At 39.9% G+C, this 22,216-nt stretch overlaps 1 protein-coding gene across 1 annotated transcript; it reads right to left on the bottom strand.

Annotated features, from left to right (window-relative positions):
- Window positions 1-1,245: 1,245 nt before the first annotated feature.
- Window positions 1,246-20,419, bottom strand: LOC108698286 (NADPH oxidase 1-like). Its single transcript, XM_018229662.2, has 13 exons — window positions 20,168-20,419; window positions 16,802-16,897; window positions 15,301-15,411; window positions 14,782-14,866; window positions 14,271-14,413; window positions 13,654-13,835; window positions 12,980-13,142; window positions 6,380-6,472; window positions 5,544-5,779; window positions 5,301-5,463; window positions 4,919-5,065; window positions 4,499-4,623; window positions 1,246-2,599 (listed from the first exon to the last, which is right to left on the bottom strand). Exons 1-13 carry the CDS (start codon window positions 20,210-20,212, stop codon window positions 2,473-2,475), a joined length of 1,716 nt encoding a protein of 571 aa, XP_018085151.1. The 5' UTR covers window positions 20,213-20,419; the 3' UTR covers window positions 1,246-2,472.
- Between the last annotated feature and the right edge of the window lie 1,797 nt (window positions 20,420-22,216).

The following is a 22,216-nucleotide window of genomic DNA, read 5'->3' as shown; positions in this document are numbered from 1 at the left end:
TTCTCACACTATTTTGTTAATGTTTGCACTCATGTTTGCAACTATCAGCACACTCACACTACTCAACTAATAATCAGCACTCGTATCTCACTACTAGCATTACACTATGCTGCTAAAATTAGCACTCATCTCCTTACTAGAATCATACCAGTGGTGTTAGGTGTAACTATAGAGGTAGCAGGCCCCGCAGTCATGCGGGGCCCCGGGAACTGGAGGGCCCAGACTGCTTCTTCTATAGCTGTAAAGAACTCCCCCTCCCAAGCCAGGTTGTTGGCTGATTGGGGGTAGGGATTGCCAAGCCCCATCTGAAGGTATTTTTGGGGGGGATCTGGCACACACTAGTTATGCAACTGAATTAAACCCAAACTATTCCACTAATAGTAGCACTCATCTCACTACTAACATTATACTCACACTATTCCGCTAATATTAGCACTCATCAACCAACTAGCGCAAACTCACACTTCTAGAGCGCACTCATACTATTCAGCTAGTAATAACACTCATCTCACTTCTAGCATTATACTCACACTATTCTGGACTACTAGTCGGTAGTAATATTAAAGATATGGACTATTAATTCCGTATCATTAATACTACAACCGACTAGCTGCCCGCTGACAGTATTCTGTAAATAGCAACTCGTAACTGTACTAGCAGCACACTCACATTATTCTGCTAATATCGGTACAGGTATGGGACCTGTTATCCAGAATGTTCAGGACATGGGGTTTTCTGGATAATGAATCCATATAATTTGGATCTTCATACCTTAAGTCTACTAGAAGATCATGCAAACATTAAATAAACCCAATAGGCTGGTTTTGATCCCAATAAATATTAATTATGTCTTAGTTTGGATCCATTATATGGTTAAAAAAAAAGGGAAATCATTTTTATAAATTTGAGTTATTTGATTATAATAGAGATGGAGATGATCTTCCCGTAATTTGGAGCTTTCTGTAAAACGGGTTTCCAGATAACAGATCCGATACCTGCATTTGTCTTCCTACTAAAACTGCAGTCTTCCACTACTATAAAAGATGCAGAGTTGCCATTTGTTCTGTGTGTGAATTATTACCCCACTTCACCATTCATTGTACCTTATGCTTTGTTAAAACTGCACAGTGAAATGTCATTGCATCTGCTTAATACAAAACCTACATATAAGTCTGGTAATACTGAACATTGCGGCTACAGAATATACACTTTCCAAATGGCACCGATACAACAAAGGTAATTAAATGTTTGGAAGAAAATGATTTAATATTCAAAAACAAAAAAAATTAAAAAAGAAAAGTTTTTATACTTTCCAAAGATATCAAATTGGCAATTATTATTTCAGTATTGTAAAACCAGCACCTGACACCATAGAGGAACCTTAAGTTAGGGAGTCACACAAACCCGTGGTCATTTATCAGCTACTACACTATAGTTCTCACCCAGCAGATAACCAAACAAACCGGGGGGTTCAGTTTGGCAAATTACAGCAACTTTGTTATTCCTCTCAGAGGATATGAATAAAGTATAGCCATTTGAAGAAAACTGTTCAGCTGCAAAGAAGAGAGAGCAGGCATGTGAAACAGTAGGGTAATATTTACACAAATAAAACTCTTATAAAACGCTTGTGCCAATCAGGGTGCTCAAGGTAATGTGAGCTGTTCAGCCCTTGTTATGGTATGAATGGGCTGGTATGTCAGAACTCATACGACAGATTGGTAGTACCTGGTACAAAGGCAGTGCACTCTGGGTATCCCACTGAAATTGTTTTCCCTTAGTGTTCACTAAGATTTTACATTAAAATTGTTACAATACACACAATAATGTTGACAACATAGAGGAATAACCCCTATAAATTATTTATATTATATATTTAAATATATTTATTATTTTTATTATTATTATGCAGTCACAGCCCTAGCTAGACAGGTAGATAGTAGGTGAGGTCCCATTAATTACCCTGCTGGTTTCCATTCATGTTTATGCCAGCTGCCAAACACCCCTTGAGGGTTGCTAACTGACCCAACTGTAACTCTTAAATCTCATTGACCTAAAAAATTTACAAAATGTAATAAGTTGACTGACCAAAAACATTTTTTCCTTGCACGCCTAACAATTCAAGAGTGTCATGTGATCCTCATTATGGCTAATCAGAATGCTTGATAGCAAATTTCTAAGTGAGATCTTCCCGTTCTTATCTCCAGAGCTTGCTTCTCTTATAGGTGCTAAGTACTGAGAGACCTCATAAAGTCTGAAATTTCAGTAGGAATGTTCCAGAATACATAGACCATAAATGTATTTATGCAAAACTGTTTGGCAGGTTGATGGTTTTATTTACAGTATATTCTTGTCTTGTGCAGGCAAACCTTTCTAAACCCAATCTCTGTGCTCAACACCTCGTTGGTTGCCTTGAGTCCACCATGAAAATCAGTTCGATGCTGCACAGAGTCCTTAAAATTGTCCCAGGTCAGCTCAGAAGTTTTCCTGGTTGAAATAGAACTGAACTTTCCTTGGGTCAAGGCTGGAGTACTGATGACAACACTGCTTTAAGGATTTGCCAAGAGCTTGAGGGCCACACAGAAACACACCAACTGTGGATCTAAAAGAACATAATGATTGGTCAGAACAGTGAATTTATGTGGATGTATTTTTGTCATTTTAGATGTACGTAACTAGCAGTGGTGTAACAAGAGTACGCCAGGCTACCACCAAAAAGGTCTTCAGAGGGTCCGGTGCACATACTGTAGCTGCCCTCACTTGAAACCCCTCTGCTCTACCATGTACTCACGCTGGCGCAAGCATGGACATTTAAAGAAGAAGGGGGGGGGGTTAATGCTATAGAGGAAGCCAACTCCATGGTTTGGGCAGCCCTGTTCTCCAGGCCCCCCGTGCTATCTCTATAGTTATGCAACAGCTAATTAATAACAGAGAAGTGTATACTCAGCTGCAACTGATTCCTGTAAGTTAAAGGGGTTGTAAACCTGTAAACAAACTTTTAGTATGATGTAGATATCAATATGCTGAGACAATTTACAATTGTTTTGAATTTTTTATTTGTTATTGTTTTCTGGTATTTGAATGAGAGACTGGAATATGAACAGGAGAGGAAAACCCCACTCGGCTGCTAACCCCCATTTATGTATAGAAATAGCGTCTTCATAAAACACTGAAATAATATTTGGTTAGGATCAATGCAATAATGGCATGCATGGAAATAGCCTCAATATCTCACTAATCTGCAGTTAAAGCAGATAAAACACAAATCTGCATGTGTTTAGTGCACACAAGCCATTATAACTATGAAATGGCAGCCAAATCAAATATGGACTCTGCATCAAAAGAGGAATTTAAGTAAAAAAGTGTGTGAGAGAGCATGAGAGTAGAGCTTACAGTTTATTCAGATATTGAGGGTGAGTATGCATAGTAAAGTAATGTATACTGTATGTTGAGCAATATTTTTAGCAGATTTTTAAAAATCTTGGTTAACCATGGGAAACATCTTTATTTCAAAACGCATAAAGTACTTCCCCTGCAGACTTCTGCACTGAAATCTCTTTTTCAAAAGAGCAAACTGATTTTTTTACATTTAATTTTGAAATGTGACATGGGACTAGACATATTGTTAGTTTCCCAGGTGTCCCCAGCCACGTGACTCTTTACTGCTGTACTGCAAGTTGGATTGATATAACTCCCTGGTACATATAAGAACAGCACATGTCCCACTGCAACCCCATTCAGTTACATTGAGTAGGAGAAACAATAGCCTGCAAGAAAGCAGTTTCATAGTGAAGCACTGGCTCTTTATGAAAGCACATGACCCTGGAAAATTACCTGAGATGGCTACACACCAATATTCAACTAAAAACAAATACACTTGTTGGGATAGGAATTACATTTTATATGGTAGAGTGAATGGTTTGCAGTGTAAACAGTGTATTTTAGAAATAAAAACTACACCATAAAAATCATGACATGGTGTTTATGTGTCATCCTGCTACAGTTTCCCCTGCTACAGAATTCCCCATCCTCTCCCTCTCTCAGTTCTCTATAGTAGGTCATATACCATAGTAGCTATTGGTTTGTTGTCCTTTTGTTCTTGAGTGGGGGTGCATGCAGAATCAGTGACACCCCTAATATATATTGAAAGCAGCACTTGCTAAACTCCTGATGTTATTTTTTTAAACAATGTTGCAAAAGCCTTAGTGCCCTAGCACAGACAGGTCTGTTAATCAGTTGCCTTGTCTTACATTGTATCAATAGTCTGAGCCATCAGGGCAGATAATAGAAAGGGACAGACAAACACTGCTTTCAATAGCAATACATATAGGAACATTTTAATGAATGCATATTGCCTAGAATTCATTTTTTTTTTTCTTTGGAAAAAAACATTTTTGGGTTGACTTTTCCTTTAACCTTTACTGCTACAGATTGTATAATAACAACACCTGCTATAATGTAACTGAGAATTTTAAACTCTGGCTTTGTTCCTAAAACTCACCTAGGGTGCAATTCTGCCACCTTTGAAAACTCATTATCCCAGATTGGACGCCCATAGCTGGTTTTCTGCTTCAGACCTGTTACTGTATCCGTGTCAGTATCGAAGCCAATGACAACTTGCCCAGCCTGGGAATTAGGAAGATTATTAGTATACGTGATTAAAAATCTGTCCTGGAGGATTCGTAAAAGAAATATATTATAACAAAACAGCTGTTTGCAGAAAGTGAAGACCATTGGCCATTGTTCATATAGAAATACTGTAACAAGCAAAATAAGAAGATGCATCCAGGGAAATAAAACACGTAGCATGAGTGTAACCAGTTAAGGGACAGCCAGTATATGTATTGGGTTCATACACAGACAAGCAGCTCCCTACAGATCAGGCATATGTATCCAACACCTTACAATGGGAGTTACTTACAATTTTGCTGTCCCAGTTAGTAAGAAAAAGCCGGTAGTTGAGGAATCCATCTTTCCCCGAGCAAATCATTTCCTGTTCTAGCGAGCGCAAGAGATCAGCAAACCAGGCAAAGGCCCCTGTTTCTCGGCAAATCCAGTAGAAATAAATCTAAGAAGAAAATTGGGGAAAGTTAGAGCATTAAGAGATTAATTCAGGGGTTAAGACTGGATACTATGTGAGATTAAAAACAGATACATTTTGTGCTTTACATTTTTTTCCTGGAATTTAACAAAATCATATCTTTCAGAGCCTTCTATTACCCATCTTACTCTTATTCTTACATAACCTTTGTCAATGTAAAACCAAAACTTGCCACCCTCTGGCTATTTATCTCTTTAAATACCTTTTTGGTTCTAAGTCTTTGGTCATCTCTTTGAAATTTGTACCAAATGGATTTCAAGATGGATGCAAAAGGAGTGACCCCAATGCCAGCTCCAACCAACATGCTAACTTCATATTGGAAGACATCTTCACTGGCTGTTCCAAAGGGACCATCCACCTCAAGTCTAATAAAAAATAAAATATATTTATCAGTTTTGTCTCAAATTGTCAGGACAACATATCAAAACAGAAGAAAATAGAATACCTTGGTGGGTTTTCTGCTTGCTCCTGAAAGACCTTAATTATATTGTCTGTCCAGTCCCCAGCAGATCGAATGTGTACAGAAAAGAAGTCTTCTTCTGGAGCAGACGTTAGTGTGAAGGGATGCCACTCTAAGGCTGACACAGTGGGGCAGTTGATGAAGATGTACTGTCCAACTTCCATTTTGAACCCTCGTTTTTGTATCTGAATCTCTAGGACCTTAGAAGGATGGCTGACAACCTAGTAGAAGTAGGATTACAATAACAATAGGCTGAAATTTGCTGAACTGATCTGGACTTTCTGTTTGTCTGGCTCTGTCACCTTGAAGGCAGACATTTTTACTTCACTGCTTTTTAGTTCCTCCCCAATCTACTGTAATTTTTTTGGACTTTTGGACAAGGGTTTCCTTCAGGAGCTTAAACATTAGTTTGAAGTAATTAGATAAACACTTCATATTAGGGTAAAGCGATGAGGTTGTTGTTGTAGAGGTTGTTAAAAAGGAGGATTGTTGAGGATTAGGCATTTCAAGATGATGTGGAAATTCAGGTAACTGCATACAAGTCAAACAGAATAAAACAAGGAGAGGAGCATGGTGGCATAATGACTAGAATTTCTGCCTTGTAGAGCTAGGTTCCTGCATGATGCTCCATTTTCCTCCTGCACTCCAAAAACATACTACTGTGTAAATTGATTTGTGTTTAAACTGACCCTAGTGTTTTACATACTGGAACTTACATTGCAAACTCTACTTGTAGGGACTGATGTGGTTGCACATTTTCAGTAATGGTTTGTTGAACTGAATAACCATATTGCAATATACAGATATTATATGAAACTTACCTTTGTTACGACGACAGTTTGCCGGGATCGGTAAAATCTCAGTATCCTTTCAAAAATATACAAGATCATTGGTGCCAAGACCCACTTCCATGTCTAGAAATAAGAGTAAAACAGGTTAGGTGGTTAGTTGGTTGTAAAGATACAGAGTCCCTTCTAGAAACACTTGTTGCACCTCTTATTTTAGCTCATTTTAGCTTATTTTAAATTTTTAAAAAAAAGAGTGAATTGAGTTCCCATTAAAACTGTGGTTTAGGACAATTTGGTGGAAACAAACCTGAAAAGCAGTAGCTATACAACCACTACAATATCCCCCAAAGGGAGGATTTTTTTGAAGGCTTGAGAAGGCTGACAAACATACATCAATGAAGTTCCCTATAACAAACAGGATGGAAGTTTTCGACATGAACATGGCACTGTATTAATCCTCCTATGAGTTCTTGGATTATTATATATTCAGTTAGGGTTGCCACACAGCCAGTTGTCATCAGTCTAGCTGGCAGAATACCAGCCAGGGGCTGGTATTACAAATCTACTGGCAATGCAGGTAATTTTGTAATTTTGCAATAACCATTCCTCCACCCCTAGCCTGCCTCTGCTCTGTCCCCAGCATGCCTCCAATACCCTCTCTCAGCTCCCCTCTACAGGGCCGCCATCAGGGGGGCACAGCGGGTACAGCTGTACCTGGCCTGACGGTTTTTGAAGCTTGAAGAGGTGTAACACTTCCTGGATTTGCCAGCACCCCCCTCCCTTAAGTCACGAAGAAGCCCCCGAAAGCCGCCGTTGGCGATTAGACCCGAAAGCCGCCAAAAAGACCCAAAGCCGCTGAAAAGACTCAAAGTCGCCGTAAGGACCCAAAACTGCTGTAAGGACCCAAAGCAGTCATAAGGACCCGAAAGCCACCAGAAAGACCCAAAAGCGGAGAATGAAGAAGGCCTTTAAAGGTAAGTTCCACCTAACACCAATGGTCTTTCTTTTTTTTTTTTAAACCCCTGACCATGTTTTTTATGTAACTTTTATGGGGGGCCCTGGTCACCAATGTTTTTTTTTAACTTATGGGGTGCCCTGGTCACCAATGTTTTTTTTTTTTAATATATGGGGGTCCTGGACACCAATGTTTTTTTTTTCAACTGAAGGGCAGCCCTGGACACCAATGATTTATTTTAACTTGTGGAGTGGGTCTGGCTACCAATGGTATTTAACTTGTAGGGGGGCCCAGACCACCAACATTTTTTTATAACTTGTGGAAGGGAGGCCTGGCCACCAATTGTTTTTTTTTATAATTTTTTATAATTTTTATTGATTTCAGTTTAGTTTAGGATGGGGGGATACAGAAGAAAGATAGGGATGGGGGGAGATGGAATGGTAGTACATTACTTGATGCATAATACATAACTTGATTCACACATACATATATAGCTGTACACAGTGAAAATGTAGTGACTTATTTCTAATGAGACATTAGTATATAGTAACAAGGCTAACACTTTTGCCCTTATGGTCCAGTATAGATAGGTATGTAGTATGAGAAATTGCCATAATGAGTGGAATTTTAATTCCCACAGGACATTTTCATGCATGTGTATGAGCTCAGAAATAATTTAGCTATCTCATTAACTTTCTCTATCCAATTCTTAGGGGTCGGATGGGTAGAGGATTTCCATAGCCTGGGGATAAGAATCTTGACTGAGTTGAGTAAATGTCATTCCAGTGTGGAATCAGGTATCCCCTCTGTGTTTTCCGTACCAGAACAATAGAGTTCGGGCAGGTGATGCTGGTATATCCCTACCTAGAATCTGGGAGCAAGCTTGTAAGATTACTGGCCAGTATCCCATGAGAGCAGGGCATTCGCAGAATATATGGAGCAACGTTCCTATCCCTGCTGCATCTCCAACAAGTGTTGCTTGTGGCTGGGTATATCTTGCTTAGTCTATAAGGAGTATAATCTGCTTAAAATTTTATAATTAAGTTCTTGGATCTTGCAGCATCTTGAGCTAAACATTAGGTTGGCAATCCATTTCTTGTGGGAATCCTCTGGAATTTCCAGACCTAGATTCCGTTCCCAGGCTCTTAAGAAAGATGGTTGATGTCTCTCGCTCTTACTATGCATGCCATATATAAGAGATATTATGTGTTTTGGTGAGAAGGTGCTACTACACAGCTTTTCAAAGTTGGTAACGGGTCTACCCATTTTATTATAACGTCCTAAGTACCTAAAGAAATGTTTGAGCTGGCAATATTGATAGTCTTGTAAATCTGCCATGGGTCTGGCCTGTCTGAGAAGTGTTAAGTCCGCCAGTTGTCCTTTTTCTAGTATATGGATAAACTGTAAGTTTTGGATTTTAGTTAGTAGAGACTCGTGTTTTGCTTTATGTGCTTGTTTTCTCCTGGAGCATAACTGAATGAGTGTCCCCCTAATGCAGCACTTATGGACTTCCCAGACTGTCACTGGATTGACATCCTCCGTCACATTTTCTTTGAAGTAGTTTCTGATGGCAGATTTAACTTTGGTCAGTATGGTATTGTCTTTTAGAACCGACTCAGTCAGTCTCCAGTTGCCCCTTGTGCATCTGTATTCAGGGATACAATCATTAAAATGGGAGCGTGATCTGACCAGGAGCGGGTATGTATGTCCACATTACCTAGCGCACTAAGATAGTGCTGGGATACGAAGAGATAATCGATTTTAGTATATAAGCTGTGTCTCGCTGAATAGAAAGTATAGTCCTTTTCTTTAGGTTTAACAAGTCTCCAGGCATCCACCACTTGTAGCTGATGTATTATTATATTATAATATTACTAGAGGTTCGTGTGCAATACTGGACTTTCCCGTAGAGCAGTCGTTCTGGGGATCCAAAGGGACATTAAAATCCCCGCCAAGGATTAATAAGCCTTCCGAGAATCCCAATAGCTTCTCTGCAACAGTGTGGAATACTTTGTCTTGTCGTTCATTTGGTTAGTATATAGATGCGAAAGTGATCTTCTGGGTATCTAAGGTACCCTTCACAAAGACAAATCTTCCAGCAGGGTCCCTCTTTGTGGCCAAGCCTGTAAAAGTAAAGGTTTTCCCAAATAGGATAGCTGTTCCTTTGGTCTTATTTTTTTGGGGGTATGCTGTGGTACATTTCTGTAAATTATCTGTTGGACCACTGGAGGGTCGAAGAGTCCTTAAAGTGGGTTTCTTGTACGAAGGCTACTTGCGCCTTTAGACGTCTCAGTTCTGAGCTTAGCAGAATTAGTTTCTTGGGTGAGTTGAGGCCATTAGCATTAATGCTAACTACATTTATCATTGTGTGAATCCCCCTTAGTGGGGGGTTGTCTTGGTGTTTGCATCCTGTTATGTACTGGATATATGTAGATAGGGAAGAAGGAAGGAAAGGGGGAGGACAAGTGAGAGAGGTAAGGAGGAAGAGAAAAGGTAGAAGGGGGTTGAAGAGGCAGGGGAGGGAGAGAAGGAGGAAGAGAAAAGGAGGGGAGGTTTAGGCAAAGATAAGGAGGTGAGGAGGTGATAGGTAGAAGGAGAGGAAAAAAGTTTTTCCCTCACAAGAAAGTGAAATAATGAGCTCTTACCACCGGAGGGTACATTGAACCATTACCTCCGTATGGTTGTGAAGTACAAAGAGCGTATAGGGGTTGAGAGCCTGGGAGCGAACCGACATTGGTGGTTCATTGGTGGCGTGCCACCATGAAGATATAAAATCCTAATGTTCAGAGGCTGAGGGGATGTGGTACACCTTGGGCCTATTACCTAAGGCCTAACTAATGGACCAGGTCATGCAATCGACATTAACAAATATAAAGAGGTACAAATAGGTAATATTTAAACCACATTTAAGCCTTTACCAGCATCACACTTCTTATATAATGCGTCAGCATAAACAGATCCTCTTAGCTTGTATTGAGGAGGTGGTATGAATGGAACCGAACATATATAGTGAACAAATAACTACAAAGTCTATATAGATGATAAGTAAACCATTTTTAAAACTTTTGTAAGCTGATCACTTGTATGATATGCGTCAACGCAAGTGCATCCTCATAACTTGCGTTAAGGTGGAAGTGAGAGTGAAAACAGACCAATAATGTTGGCTAAACGGAAAGTCTCAGGTTTAATAACTATATAGGGTATATTAGTTCAGGGACAAGTCCCGACTTTGGTGAAGAGGCAGGGTAGGGTCGATTCTTCCTCTTTGGGGGAGAAAGTGTCCAAAATTGAGTAGCAGTACCGGGCAGGTGCAGAGTACCCAAAGTGAGAGTCAAATAAAAACTTTGCAAAACTCATGTGGTCCATATCCTGTTTTAAGTAAACGTAGAGGAAAAGGAACAAAAATACCAAGTGGAACTGTGTAGTGCTCAGGTAAATTCCCGGCGTCTCTAGGGAGTAAGTATGTTGTTTCTCGTCCCTCAGCCGACTCCTGTCTGGTCCTCACCGCAGCCGTAAGCATACTAGGACCATTCTGTAAGATCAGGCGTTGCGATGTTGAATGCTGAGCAGAATCGGCTTGCCTCAGATGGTACTCGTATCTTAAGCCAGGTTCTGTTGTGTCAGGCTTCTAGTGAGAATGGGAAAGCCCAGCGATTTTGTGGGACTTCAAGGCTTCTACGACCTACTTCAGGAATCTGCGCTGCAGGATAGTTGAATGCGCCAGATCTTGGTACAGTTCGATTACATCTTCCTCGATTTTGTGTTCCTTAACCTCCCTTGCTTTGCGGAGGATTTCCTCTTTTTGTGTGAAATGATGGAAACAGCAGAGTATGTCTCTTGGTTTACCTTGCCTGCCCGACATTCCTCTGTGGAATCTCTTTATGCGCATCAGTGATTCTTTGTCGAGGCCCAGGAGCTGCCTGAAGAGATCCTCCAATAATTGGCAGGCTTCGGGTAGATCTACTACCTCCGTAATTCCTCTGATTCTTATGTTGCATCACCTGTTTCAGTTTTCGGTGTCCTCCATGGCTCTACGTAGCATACATATCTGACGATCCTGTTAACTAATCTTGGCGGACATCAGGTTTGCTTTACTATCCAGAGCCAACTGCGCAGTCTCAATTGTCAGTTTGTTTGAGAGTTTAGACAATTCTGATTGTAAGACCGTTACTTCTTGCTTAATGAAAGTTTTGATCTCCGTCAATAATTGTGCTAGGTCAGACTTATTTGTTAGCTCCGACAGTGGCGCATGGAGAACTGTTGGGTCAGGAGTACTGCCATTCGGAGAAGTAGTGGGGTCTTGCATTTCTTCGTCCGCCATATTGGAATCCTCAGATTTCTCCACATCGTCAGATTGTTTTTCAAAGAATTTCTCTATATCCCGGTTGCGTTTCACTCCAAATGGTCTCGAGGTAGAGCTAGGAGGTGGTGCTTTGTGGTTGTAGTACGGTGTAGGTGATTTAAGTAGGCTTAGTGAAGGAAGACACACCGGAGCTCCTGAAAGTGCGTCTTTGTCAGTGCGCCATTAGGACACGCCCCCAATTATTTTATTTTTTTGGCTTTTTATAACTTGTTGGGGGGGGGTGTTTTTACTGTTTTAGCTCGGATAAACATGTGGCATTTTTACTGTGGTGTGGGGTGGGCGGAATCTGGGGTGGGGCTTTGGGTCACGCTGGGGCGGGGACCCAGAAAATTTTGATGTATGGAACCCCGTGATTTCTGATGGCGGCCCTGCCCCTCTATATTGCCCTAATCACAGAGTTCCCATGGATCTGCCCCCTCATTGATATGTCTCTCACTGATAATACCATGTGTTCTGAAATGTATAAAGTTCTCACTTTATTTACCTTATCATGTATTCTGGACTATTATATATAAAACTGCCACTACAGTTCTACTGTGAGTATTTTACATGAAAATGCCACTGCATTTATCCTGATCTGGAGTATTTTACATGTAACTGGCTATGGAGGAATCTGTGTTGAATATGCCTTTAATTAGCCTTCCCAAATAAAAACAAATCACTCTCTATGAGTATCGCATAAGAACCAAATAATTTCATTCGTTATTATAACATATAGACCAACAAAACTAAATGCCGATTCTATGGCTTACTGAACTGTGGTAAACCTGCACTGAATCCAAATTGTGGCAAAGCTGCACTGTATTATGCAATATTGTGCCACTCTTCTTTTTTGTTTTTACCAAATATGTCAGGCTGGATTATCTCACAGAGCAAGGACTGTATTAGCAGGAAATAGTCTAATCCAAAAAAATCCATATCCAAAAAAACTTATAAACATATTTGAAAAAGGTGTTAAAGGGGATAGTAAAAAAAGACAACATTGTTGCATTATTCTACCTGCTAACAGGACACATTAATAGAAAACATAGAGGGGGCATTTACTATGCCCCTGGAGAACTCCTGCCCGAGGGATTGGCTGCACTCTGCCTCTGCCCTCCCACCCACATTGCTGTTGAATGCAAGCCATGCTTTTATTTATCGGTGCAGACACACAAACTTTTTGCAAAGGATTCTCGATTTGGCTAAATCAAAAATTGATGGATTCCTATCATCATATTGTATATATTGCATGGTTTATTTGATTTTGCTGGATAATGCACATTTTTCGCTTTTGTTCGGCTTTTAGAAGGAACATTTTTAGTTCATAGCTCACCTGAGGTTCACTGCCCTGGAAAACAGGAATTGCACATTTATCATCATTGTGATCATCATCATCGTCACTGCTTTTGCCGGTCGGCCACTGTTGGAAGTTGGTATGGCATTTGTCATAATTGTTGTTTTCCATGCTGTTTAATGTCTGTCCTCGTACGATACGACTACAAGAGAATGTTTCAGAATCGTGTGACACTGTATATAACGGTATAGTTTACATTACATACACATATTTTCTATATTTATACAGCTGCATACAGAATGACAAATACAGCACATGTCTGCTAAACAGAAGATTTTAAAAAATGTTTAATTTTAACAGCTGGCTATACAGTGTCAGCCCAAGTTGGTCACCCATGTACTGGGCCAAAATGGGCTGATCCAATCATTAAACCTGGGCTGATGTAATAATTTTTACAGTATTTGAATGGCAAGTTCAGACAGTACTGTGGAGGTGAAAGATGCCAAGCTCAGTACTCTACTCCACTGAGTATCAGCTGGATCATCATATTCTACATAGCCCTTACTCTGTCTAAAGAGTAGTTGGCCAACAGAGAAAAGATCACAGCAACCTCCTGGGATGGGGTTGTTAAAGAATGTCATATACAGTAGAATATATAAAAATATCTATTGTGAAATACTAGGTGCTTATAAGTCATTAAGCATGTTACTTACCCTGCTCCATGAAACACGAGACCTATGAAGAAGATGACAAACAGGTGGTGGGTATACCAGAAAACCTCAAAGTAACATCTGCGAATAAACTCAGTGGAAGAGGTGATCATGATGATCAGCGCCAGTGTGATCACCACTCCTGTTAAACCAGCAATAGTAGTGAATGCCACGATGGGTGGTGTCTAAAAAGGAAAGAATACAATTGATTCAGCATCAAAGACACACTAGGACACACTATTGATGGACAGTAACCCTTTGCATATAAATGTATAACAGGAAGTCTGTTTTAAACACAGGTTTCCAGTACATAGAAGGGAACAAAGGCATTTCCCCAATGCTAAAGAGGCACATTTGCTTGTTTATTTTCGATATCAAAGGTATTAAATATTTGGCTCCCAAGTTGTGGCATGATTAAAAATGGTGCTGATAGTTGTATTGAAGCAACAGCTTCTATCTTTAGAGTACCCACTACAGGCTTAAATATGAAGATCCAAATTAAGGAAAAAACCCTTATCTGGAAAACCCCGGGACCCGAGCATTCTAGACAACAGGTCCTATACCTGTATAATTGTAACAAATATAAATATAGAAGCGTGTGCACTTTAGAGATGTTTTACCTGTGCTGCTGATCGTACTGGATTCAGCCAAGTTCCATCACTATCTCCAATGCTTGAAAGCTTTCCTACAAGAGTGCTTGTTTTCTCTTGTGCCGCATCGCAGAATCGTTCAACGTTGAATAAGTGGGCAATGGTGTGAATAGCTTAAAGCAGAGGGACACAAACAGATAACTAGACTTGGAATGCAATCAAGCATGATTACCCCAGCTACAGAGATGATATCCTCTGGATAATAGACTCTGGGAAGGAACTGTGGCTGTGGGATAGCAGGTATAGTAGAGAGAGAGATGGTGCCTTTAGTAGCAGTGGGATAATAGCTTCTGGGAACGGACTGTGGTTGTGGGATAGCAGGTATAGTAGGAGAGAGATGGTGCCTATAATAGCAGTTTGGATAATAGTCTCTGGGAAGGATTGTTGCTGTGGTATAGTAGGGAGAGATGGTGCCTATAGTAGCAATGAGATAATAGCCTCTATATTCTATAGTAAAACCTGCAGAGTGAGTTTCAGTTACCTGTCATCAGAGCAATTGTATATCCTACGAGTTTGTGGAAAGCCAGATTATTATCGAGTTGTTTTCTCATTGAGCGTTGAACACACTAGAAAAAAGGTTTTGTCGTTACTTGCTTGGGTGTGTATATTAGGGGCTGGTAAATACAGCAGTTGATAACTGCCAGAATAAAAGATCTAAATGGAGCAGATACACTAGCATTTTCCATAAAGTTCTAGTAAGGAAAAACATTGCATATTTTCCTATCAAATTTGTAAGGCCACCCATGCTTATTGTGGAAAGACTGTTTCCGAGGCTTTTTACTTTAATTGGAATAGATAAAACTCTACATGTTGGACTTAATATGAGAGTTCATCCACCAACTAAACAGTTACCCAGGACTGACAATCTATAAACAATGCAAGTCCAGCATTAAAGAGGATATCATTGATATCTTGTAATGAATTGACATATATATAATTTCTATTAGGTCATTAGAATTATTTAAGAAAAAACAAATGTGATGCCATTTTTGTCACTTACAGTGCAGGTACCCCGCAGGAAGGACAGGAGATTCCGACAAACAGGAAGTAGAATGAGCAAGCAGTTAAAGTTCAGGCACGCTGCAGAACCACGGGCCCAGGCTAAGGCAGACTGAAAAAAAAAAAATATTGCTTATATTTATTACCTTGCCTCACCTTATATGTTTGTAACAGATATGAAGGCTAAATTACAAATGGAAGCACTAAAAATGGAGAGCTGTTTCACCCTTAAAGCCTGAGTAGAAGCTGGAGAACCCTGGACATGGGGGAAATTCCAGGGTTCTGATTGTCGGTTGCATCCACGGTTGCAGCAGACTTTGCCCAATGGATAGGATGCTAATGGTGTTAATGACACAGTCCCCACAGTCGCAAATAGTGCAAACCACAACCTACCAGGCACAACGACACTGGATTTCTTTAAAAGAATGCTGCATTATGGGTAACAAACATTAATATGTGCCTGAGTATTGTACTCAAGCATAATATGCTTTTATATACTTTTCCAAGGAACAACTTTCTGGTAGGTTATTGATTTCTAGAATATCAAGGACCAAATGCTGAACCCCCCCATACCAAAATGAAACATTAGAAAACAAATAATGTCTCCAATGTTGTAAAAATACATCAACAAATTCAGGCCTATTTAGCTAACCAAAATGAAGAAGGGAAAACCTCAATAAGAGTGTCTTTTAGTTTGCTCCAGAGGGATAATATACAAGTTTGGGATGTTGTAATTGATTGATATTTATTGGGCAGCCAATGAATGCCCATCTACATCTGCTCTGTGCCACACATCTCTGTCTCTGTGGTTACCTTACTCTAAACAGCAAAGGAACAGAACAACACTGTGGTTTTCCATAGCCCAGGGGTAGGCAACCCGTGGCCAGGAGCCTCATGTGGCTCTTCATCCTGCCTTTGCCTGTCACGTGGTCTATACAGCCCTCGTGCCTGCTGGCAGCTTCTTGAGTGTGCGACCGCGGTAAGCTAACGTTTGGCTTACCGCGGTTGCAAACTCAGGAAGCCACCAGCAGGAGCTAGGGCTGTATAGACGTCCCAGAAGTGACAGGCAAGACCGAGCCGCGGTCCTTACCGCGGTTACACACTCAAGACAAGAGAGGGAAGATCAGCATGGAGCTTCAGAAACAGAAGTCACATTAAACAGATGAAAACACTAGCATTTAATAGGGCTATTCAGTGTTTAATTTATTTCGAAGTAGGCCTACACATACACACTGTACTTCTGTTTGTTGTATTCTGTTGTTGTAACAGTTAAAATGAAAAAAAAAGGTTAAAACTTTTTAAAAATTTATAAGCTGTGTTATGTTTTGCGGCTCCAGACTATTTTTCTTTAGTGGAAGAGGGGACAAAATGGCTCTTTCGATAGTAAAGGTTGCTGACCCCTGCATGTGTCTGTGTCATTAAGCAATCTCAGAACAAAGGCTTCATTATCTCAGATTATCTCTAACAGCGGTTTAATGACAAACTAAATTAAGAGAACTTACCCCCAGTATCACTCTAGTATATGCATATGATGTCCCTTTTTCATAAATCATGAAGAAATTTATAAATATGAAGATATTGAGTCCCAGCCAGGCAGCCTGTGAAGGAAAAAGATGTGTATGTACAGGTATGGTTACACAGATTATAGAATATGGTAACACATGAGAAAAGACATACAATGGATAAAAAAGGATAGGCATAAGAAACCTTTAAATTAACTTTTAGTATGATGTAGAGAGTGATATTCTTTGCAATGGGTTTTAATTTTTTTATTATTTGTGTTTTTTTGAGTTATTTAGCTTTTTATTCAGCAGCTCTCCAGTTAGCAATTTCAGCAATCTGGTTGCTAGGGTCCAAATTTTTCTAGCAACCATGCACTGATTTGAATAAGAGACTGGAATATGAATAGGAGAAGGCCTAAATAGAAAGATGAGTAGTGAAAAGTAGCAACAGCAATATATTTTCAGCCTAACAGAGCATTTGATTTTTAGATGGGGTCAGTGCCCCCCCTTTGATAGCTGGAAAGAATCAGAAGAAAAAGGCAAATCATTCAAAAACAATAAAAAGGCCTACAGAAAAGTTGCTTAGAATTAGCCATTCTATAACATACTCAACGTTAATTTAAAGGTGAACTGCCCCTTTTAGCTGGCCTGTATAGACACTTGCCCACATATGTAATTTAAGTTACTAAGTTTGACCAGGAGCAACCCATAGCAACCAATACAATTTTTGCTTTTAAATAGGTGACCAGTAAATGCTTCCTGCTGATTGGTTGCTATGGGTTACTGCCCCATGGCAAACTTAGTGCGTGAACGTAAATTTTGACACCGAAATTTTTTTTTGAAATTTCGAATTCGAACCTGCCCCTAAAAGTGCAAAATGAAGCAAAAAATGATTGCTGCAATGTAGGGGGGAAAAGGGAAATAGAAAGAAAAAAAAGAAAAAGAAAGATAGAAGACAGCAAGACAACTCAAATAAAGGCAATGATCTCTCACAATGATATTGTCTTGGTATTTAAACAAATAAAAACAATGTATTTCCAGATGCTACTTTTATCAATAGTCTCTATATCTCTGTCCATGTTTATATGGATAATTAATGTTTCGTTAAAGAACCCTGGTATCTGTAATCCATCCATTTTCCCAAAATGATTGGTATTTATACATGGAAATACTAGTTAGTTTAACCATCACTAGCTCCAAATGAATACAGGGTGACCACCAGGACTTAGCAGCCACCTGTCATGCAGCCAGGGATATACAATTCAGCCACCAGCGCATTCTCATTGAGACACCTAAGAGAGCAGCATAAGGGTCCCATTTTAGACTATGTAGAATGGAAATATAAGATTATAAATCCTGATCCATAACAAATAACTTTTGGGATGTTACGATATGTTAACCATTGTTCCTTTGCAGAAACAGTCTGTGAAACAATTACCACCTTCCCACGGAAAGTATTTGGCTATTCTAGCTGATGGAATAGAACTTCATGGCCTGCCTACAGTGATGCAAATGCATTTTTTCAAAAAATTGAGTACAACGTATGGGCAGAGTAGTTAAAAACATAATCAATTGATGAATGATGTGTGTACCAGGTCTGGACTGAGAATCAAAATAGGCCCTGCCATTTCAGGTACCCAGAGGCCCCAACAGGCCACAAAGAGGCCCAAAGAGCTCTCCACCAGCCCACTAAATAGTGAGTGTCTATGGCGTCTTACAGCAGCCCCTCTGGCATTTGGCAGAACTCACAGATTGCCAGTCTGGGCCTGGTGTGTACCATATATTCTGCTCCACCATTTGTTCTTTTCATCAGTTTCCTGTCCTCTTGTATAGCCATGCAATATAATTTACTGAATCTCTAGCTAGCAAGTAAACTATTTTTAACACAAACAGGGCATAACAGTCACTCTTGTAAGGTAAAACATGCAGGCATCTACAATCTTCACATTCTTATTTCTAAACATATATGACTTCATATCTGATGGTAACCAAATGCTTGTAAGGTAGGGTTTTAGAACCAAAGCCAGAAATGTAAGCACAGATACTGTAGGCAAGGTATCCATGTGTATATGTACCTATAGAAACAGGAGGACTTTAATCAAGACTTTAATCAAGACTATTTATCCTCTCCTTATTGCATTTATTCTGCCATGTGTATTATACTGTACATAGAACTTGTGCTGGGATTCTATAAATGAGTCAATATAGAAAATGTCTTTAATTCACCTTGAACACAAAAATCTGCCTTATAAACAGCACATACTTTCATCATAGCAGTCACATTATCTGTCTCTCTTATTTCAGCAAGTGTCGGGTAAGCTAGCTTTACGCACAGAGATCCTATCTAAAGGGCCAGGGGCACACGCTGCTATTTCAGAAGATTAGTCGCCCAGAATCAAATCACTTCTTCTTCGGGCAACTAATCTTCCTGAACTGCCTTCCCGCCGGCTAGAATGTAAATCGACAGCGGGATGGCAGTCGGATCGATTCGGCTTTCTGAAGTCACCCGAAGTTTCCTTGTGAGGCAAGTTCTGGACTACTTCGGAAACTAAACGCTCTGAGTGCCATCAGAGGTCTTTCCGGGTGATTAGTTGCCCGAAGAAGAAGCAATTTGTTGCTGGGCCACTAATCTCCCGAAATAGCAGCGTGTGCCCTTACCCTAAGGTTTACAAAGAGATTTGGCAGTTTTGCTTTGAAACTGATTGAAAGATAAGCCCTAAAATAGCTCACACTGTTTTAAATGTTACCTGCTAGTTCTATGAAGCACGTGAAATATACATAGAAGACTGTTTCTATCTCTCTATAGACGCGCTAATCTGATTATTACACCGGGCACCTGAAACTCTCTGGGATAGAGAAAAAACATCTGAACTGATCTGCATGGATTCTTCTTGCTTTTTATCTGTCATTGTGATCACACACATCCTAGAAATATCTGTGTCAAATCCAAATGAATATCTTTGCCAAAAATGATCAGATACATCAACAGCTAGCTTTGATTTTACCCACATTTGCCTTATTTTCAGATTATACAATCTATGTCAGACATACTCTGCTTCCATTTTTTGTTTTCTGATTACTCTTACAATGATATTTAATTAGCTTTTTGCACTGACAGCATTTCATTGGTTTCCTACCCATAAACCCAGACAGCCGTGAGCTTTGAGCCAAGAAAGTGGCACCTGCGCCCAGGGGAGGATGAACTGGTTCCTGTTGTTCAGGAGTTTCTCTCTGTAGCTGATGTTCTGTTCATTTTTAGTGACTGGGATGGGGGGGATCTGCCCTCCCTGATTTGCAGCCAATTTCACCAAGTCTCACCTGTGTTTTGCAGGACTGAAAATCTTTAAAAAGAAAAAAAAAACTTACCAGGACCACAACAGAAAACCAGTTATTTGCAATCCAGTTTCCCATGTTGTTCTTCTTCTTGTTCTCCTGTGAGTCTACTCTTCTATAGCTGTGTTCTGACTGTGCGTTTGCCTGTCAGTGGTTCCCTCTATACACCTCTCTGTATTAACTGCTCCCTCCCCTTTTCACAGGTGAATTCCCTGCATTTTTTTCTTACAGGAAATAATCAGACTTAGTTCTTTCTCTTTCCTCGTGATTCATTGCATCAATTTGATTCTTCCTTCCACCAGCCATCACCTTCAGTCCCAAAAAGACAGGTTCTGCAGCTGGAGAACAGGTTCTGAGGCATAGGACCTGACAGCAGGGATATTACTTAAGGAAGCCTCTAAAGTCTGGGCATAATGGGAGAGATCTGTAACAGTACTACAACAGCGCAATGTAAGACCTGTAACACACATTGCGCTGCTATACTACATCATAGCCTGTCTTTACATCAGTTTTATTCTGCTGGCTTTTGGGAGTTCCATTAGGTCTCATTTATTAACACTGAGCAAATTTGCTCCAGTGCAGAAACCCATAACAAATAATCAACAATTACATTCACTTAGACTGTAAGCTCTACAGGGCAGGACCTCCTTCTCACCGTTTCTCTTGTGCACTGTTACAGCAATTCGGCTCCTTAGCGCTTAACAAATAAAGTTATACATATATAGTAAGTTTGGTTGAAAAAAGATACACGTCCATCAAGTTCAACCTTTTTCTATATATATATATATATATATATATACTCCCAAAGGGATATGTATAAGAAGAGATCAGCGCCTGTGGCAACAGAAATTAAAAACAAGCATAGCGTAATACGTTCATAATATGGGATATCACCCTGTGCATACACTAGATGTTAAATAGGTGTATTCTCCCCTTTTCCCTTCAGGTAACTGTTAATGGGGGGATAAATTAGCGATAGAGGTAACAGCTTGATTTTGGACTTATATACAGTTGAGAGACTGTGAATGGGTCGGCAAGAAATAATCTAAGAGACTGAAATTTTTTAATTGGCTGCATCTGTAAGCTATATATTGTTTTTATTAGTCTATATATAATCTGACTATTTGATCCAAACAAAGGCAAAAAAAACTAATTTGAAGCCTCTCCAATTTGCCCCAGAGGGGCGAAAATTCCTGTCTCCAAGATGGCAATCGAACCCAGGATGCACAGGAAAGCTGGAGAGCTGGTTGCATGTGTCCGAATGAAATAGCTGCTGCACCTTGTGTGCTATTTTAAAATGGCGATAATTTCCCATTATTACGACATGGCAGCACTGTATAATTCTCCACTGATTCAACCATCCATATTTCCTTGCACAATTCAACAGATTATAAAATTCTCCTGAGCCTTGGGAAAAACCACTACGTACGTACCTCACACCCACAACACTGTAATATTATTTACAAAGGTTACCTTGCACAACTAATAAAAAATATATACCTTGTTTCATTTCCTTGAACTCATCTGGGATGCCAGACTTGGGTGGCAACTGGCCATGGAACACTGATACCATAGCAATACAAAATAGTGTCAGAGTACATGCTGCACACTAATATAACATAGTAACATAGTACATCAGGCAGTTGTCCATCCACTTCATCCTTTTGGTCTAAATAAAACCTGCTTATCTATTGGTTGATCTGGAGGAAGGTAAAAATCCCATCTGGAGTCAGGAAGGAATTTTTTCCACCTCTTGAGGCAAGAAGAAAACGTCATGCAAAAGCAGCTGCTCTAACTTTATAGCGCTAGCTTATATGCCTGAACCTGGAGACATTTCTCCTGGTGAAAATTGATGCTTTTGCTTTTTGCAAGGTCATACTCTCCTTTAAGTAAACTTGCAGGACGTCTCACATGTCAGAACCTGGGACCCTGGGTAGGACACTGAGTGAACTGCCTGCTGCAAAGAATGGATAGCACACCCGATTTGAAAAAGCCAAAATTAATTTATTATAAAAAAGAAAAAAGATCTAACAGAAAAAAATACACAAAACAAAATCATAATGAGCCCAACGCGTTTCGACC

The sequence above is a fragment of the Xenopus laevis genome, chromosome 8L, assembly GCF_017654675.1.
Source record: "Xenopus laevis strain J_2021 chromosome 8L, Xenopus_laevis_v10.1, whole genome shotgun sequence".
NCBI lineage: Eukaryota > Metazoa > Chordata > Amphibia > Anura > Pipidae > Xenopus > Xenopus laevis.
This window is presented reverse-complemented; position numbering and strand designations above follow the sequence as displayed.

What these genes read in the sequence shown, in the direction of transcription:
- LOC108698286 (XM_018229662.2), bottom strand. Translation starts at nt 20,212, where the DNA reads ATGGGAAACTGGATTGCAAATAACTGGTTTTCTGTTGTGGTCCTG. An exon ending in ATACTAGAGTGATACTGGGG is followed by an intron (nt 15,412 to 16,801) that starts GTAAGTTCTCTT and finishes TTTTTTTTTCAG; the next exon opens with TCTGCCTTAGCCTGGGCCCG. An exon ending in AAAGACTTAGAACCAAAAAG is followed by an intron (nt 5,066 to 5,300) that starts GTATTTAAAGAG and finishes TTTTCTTCTTAG; the next exon opens with ATTTATTTCTACTGGATTTG.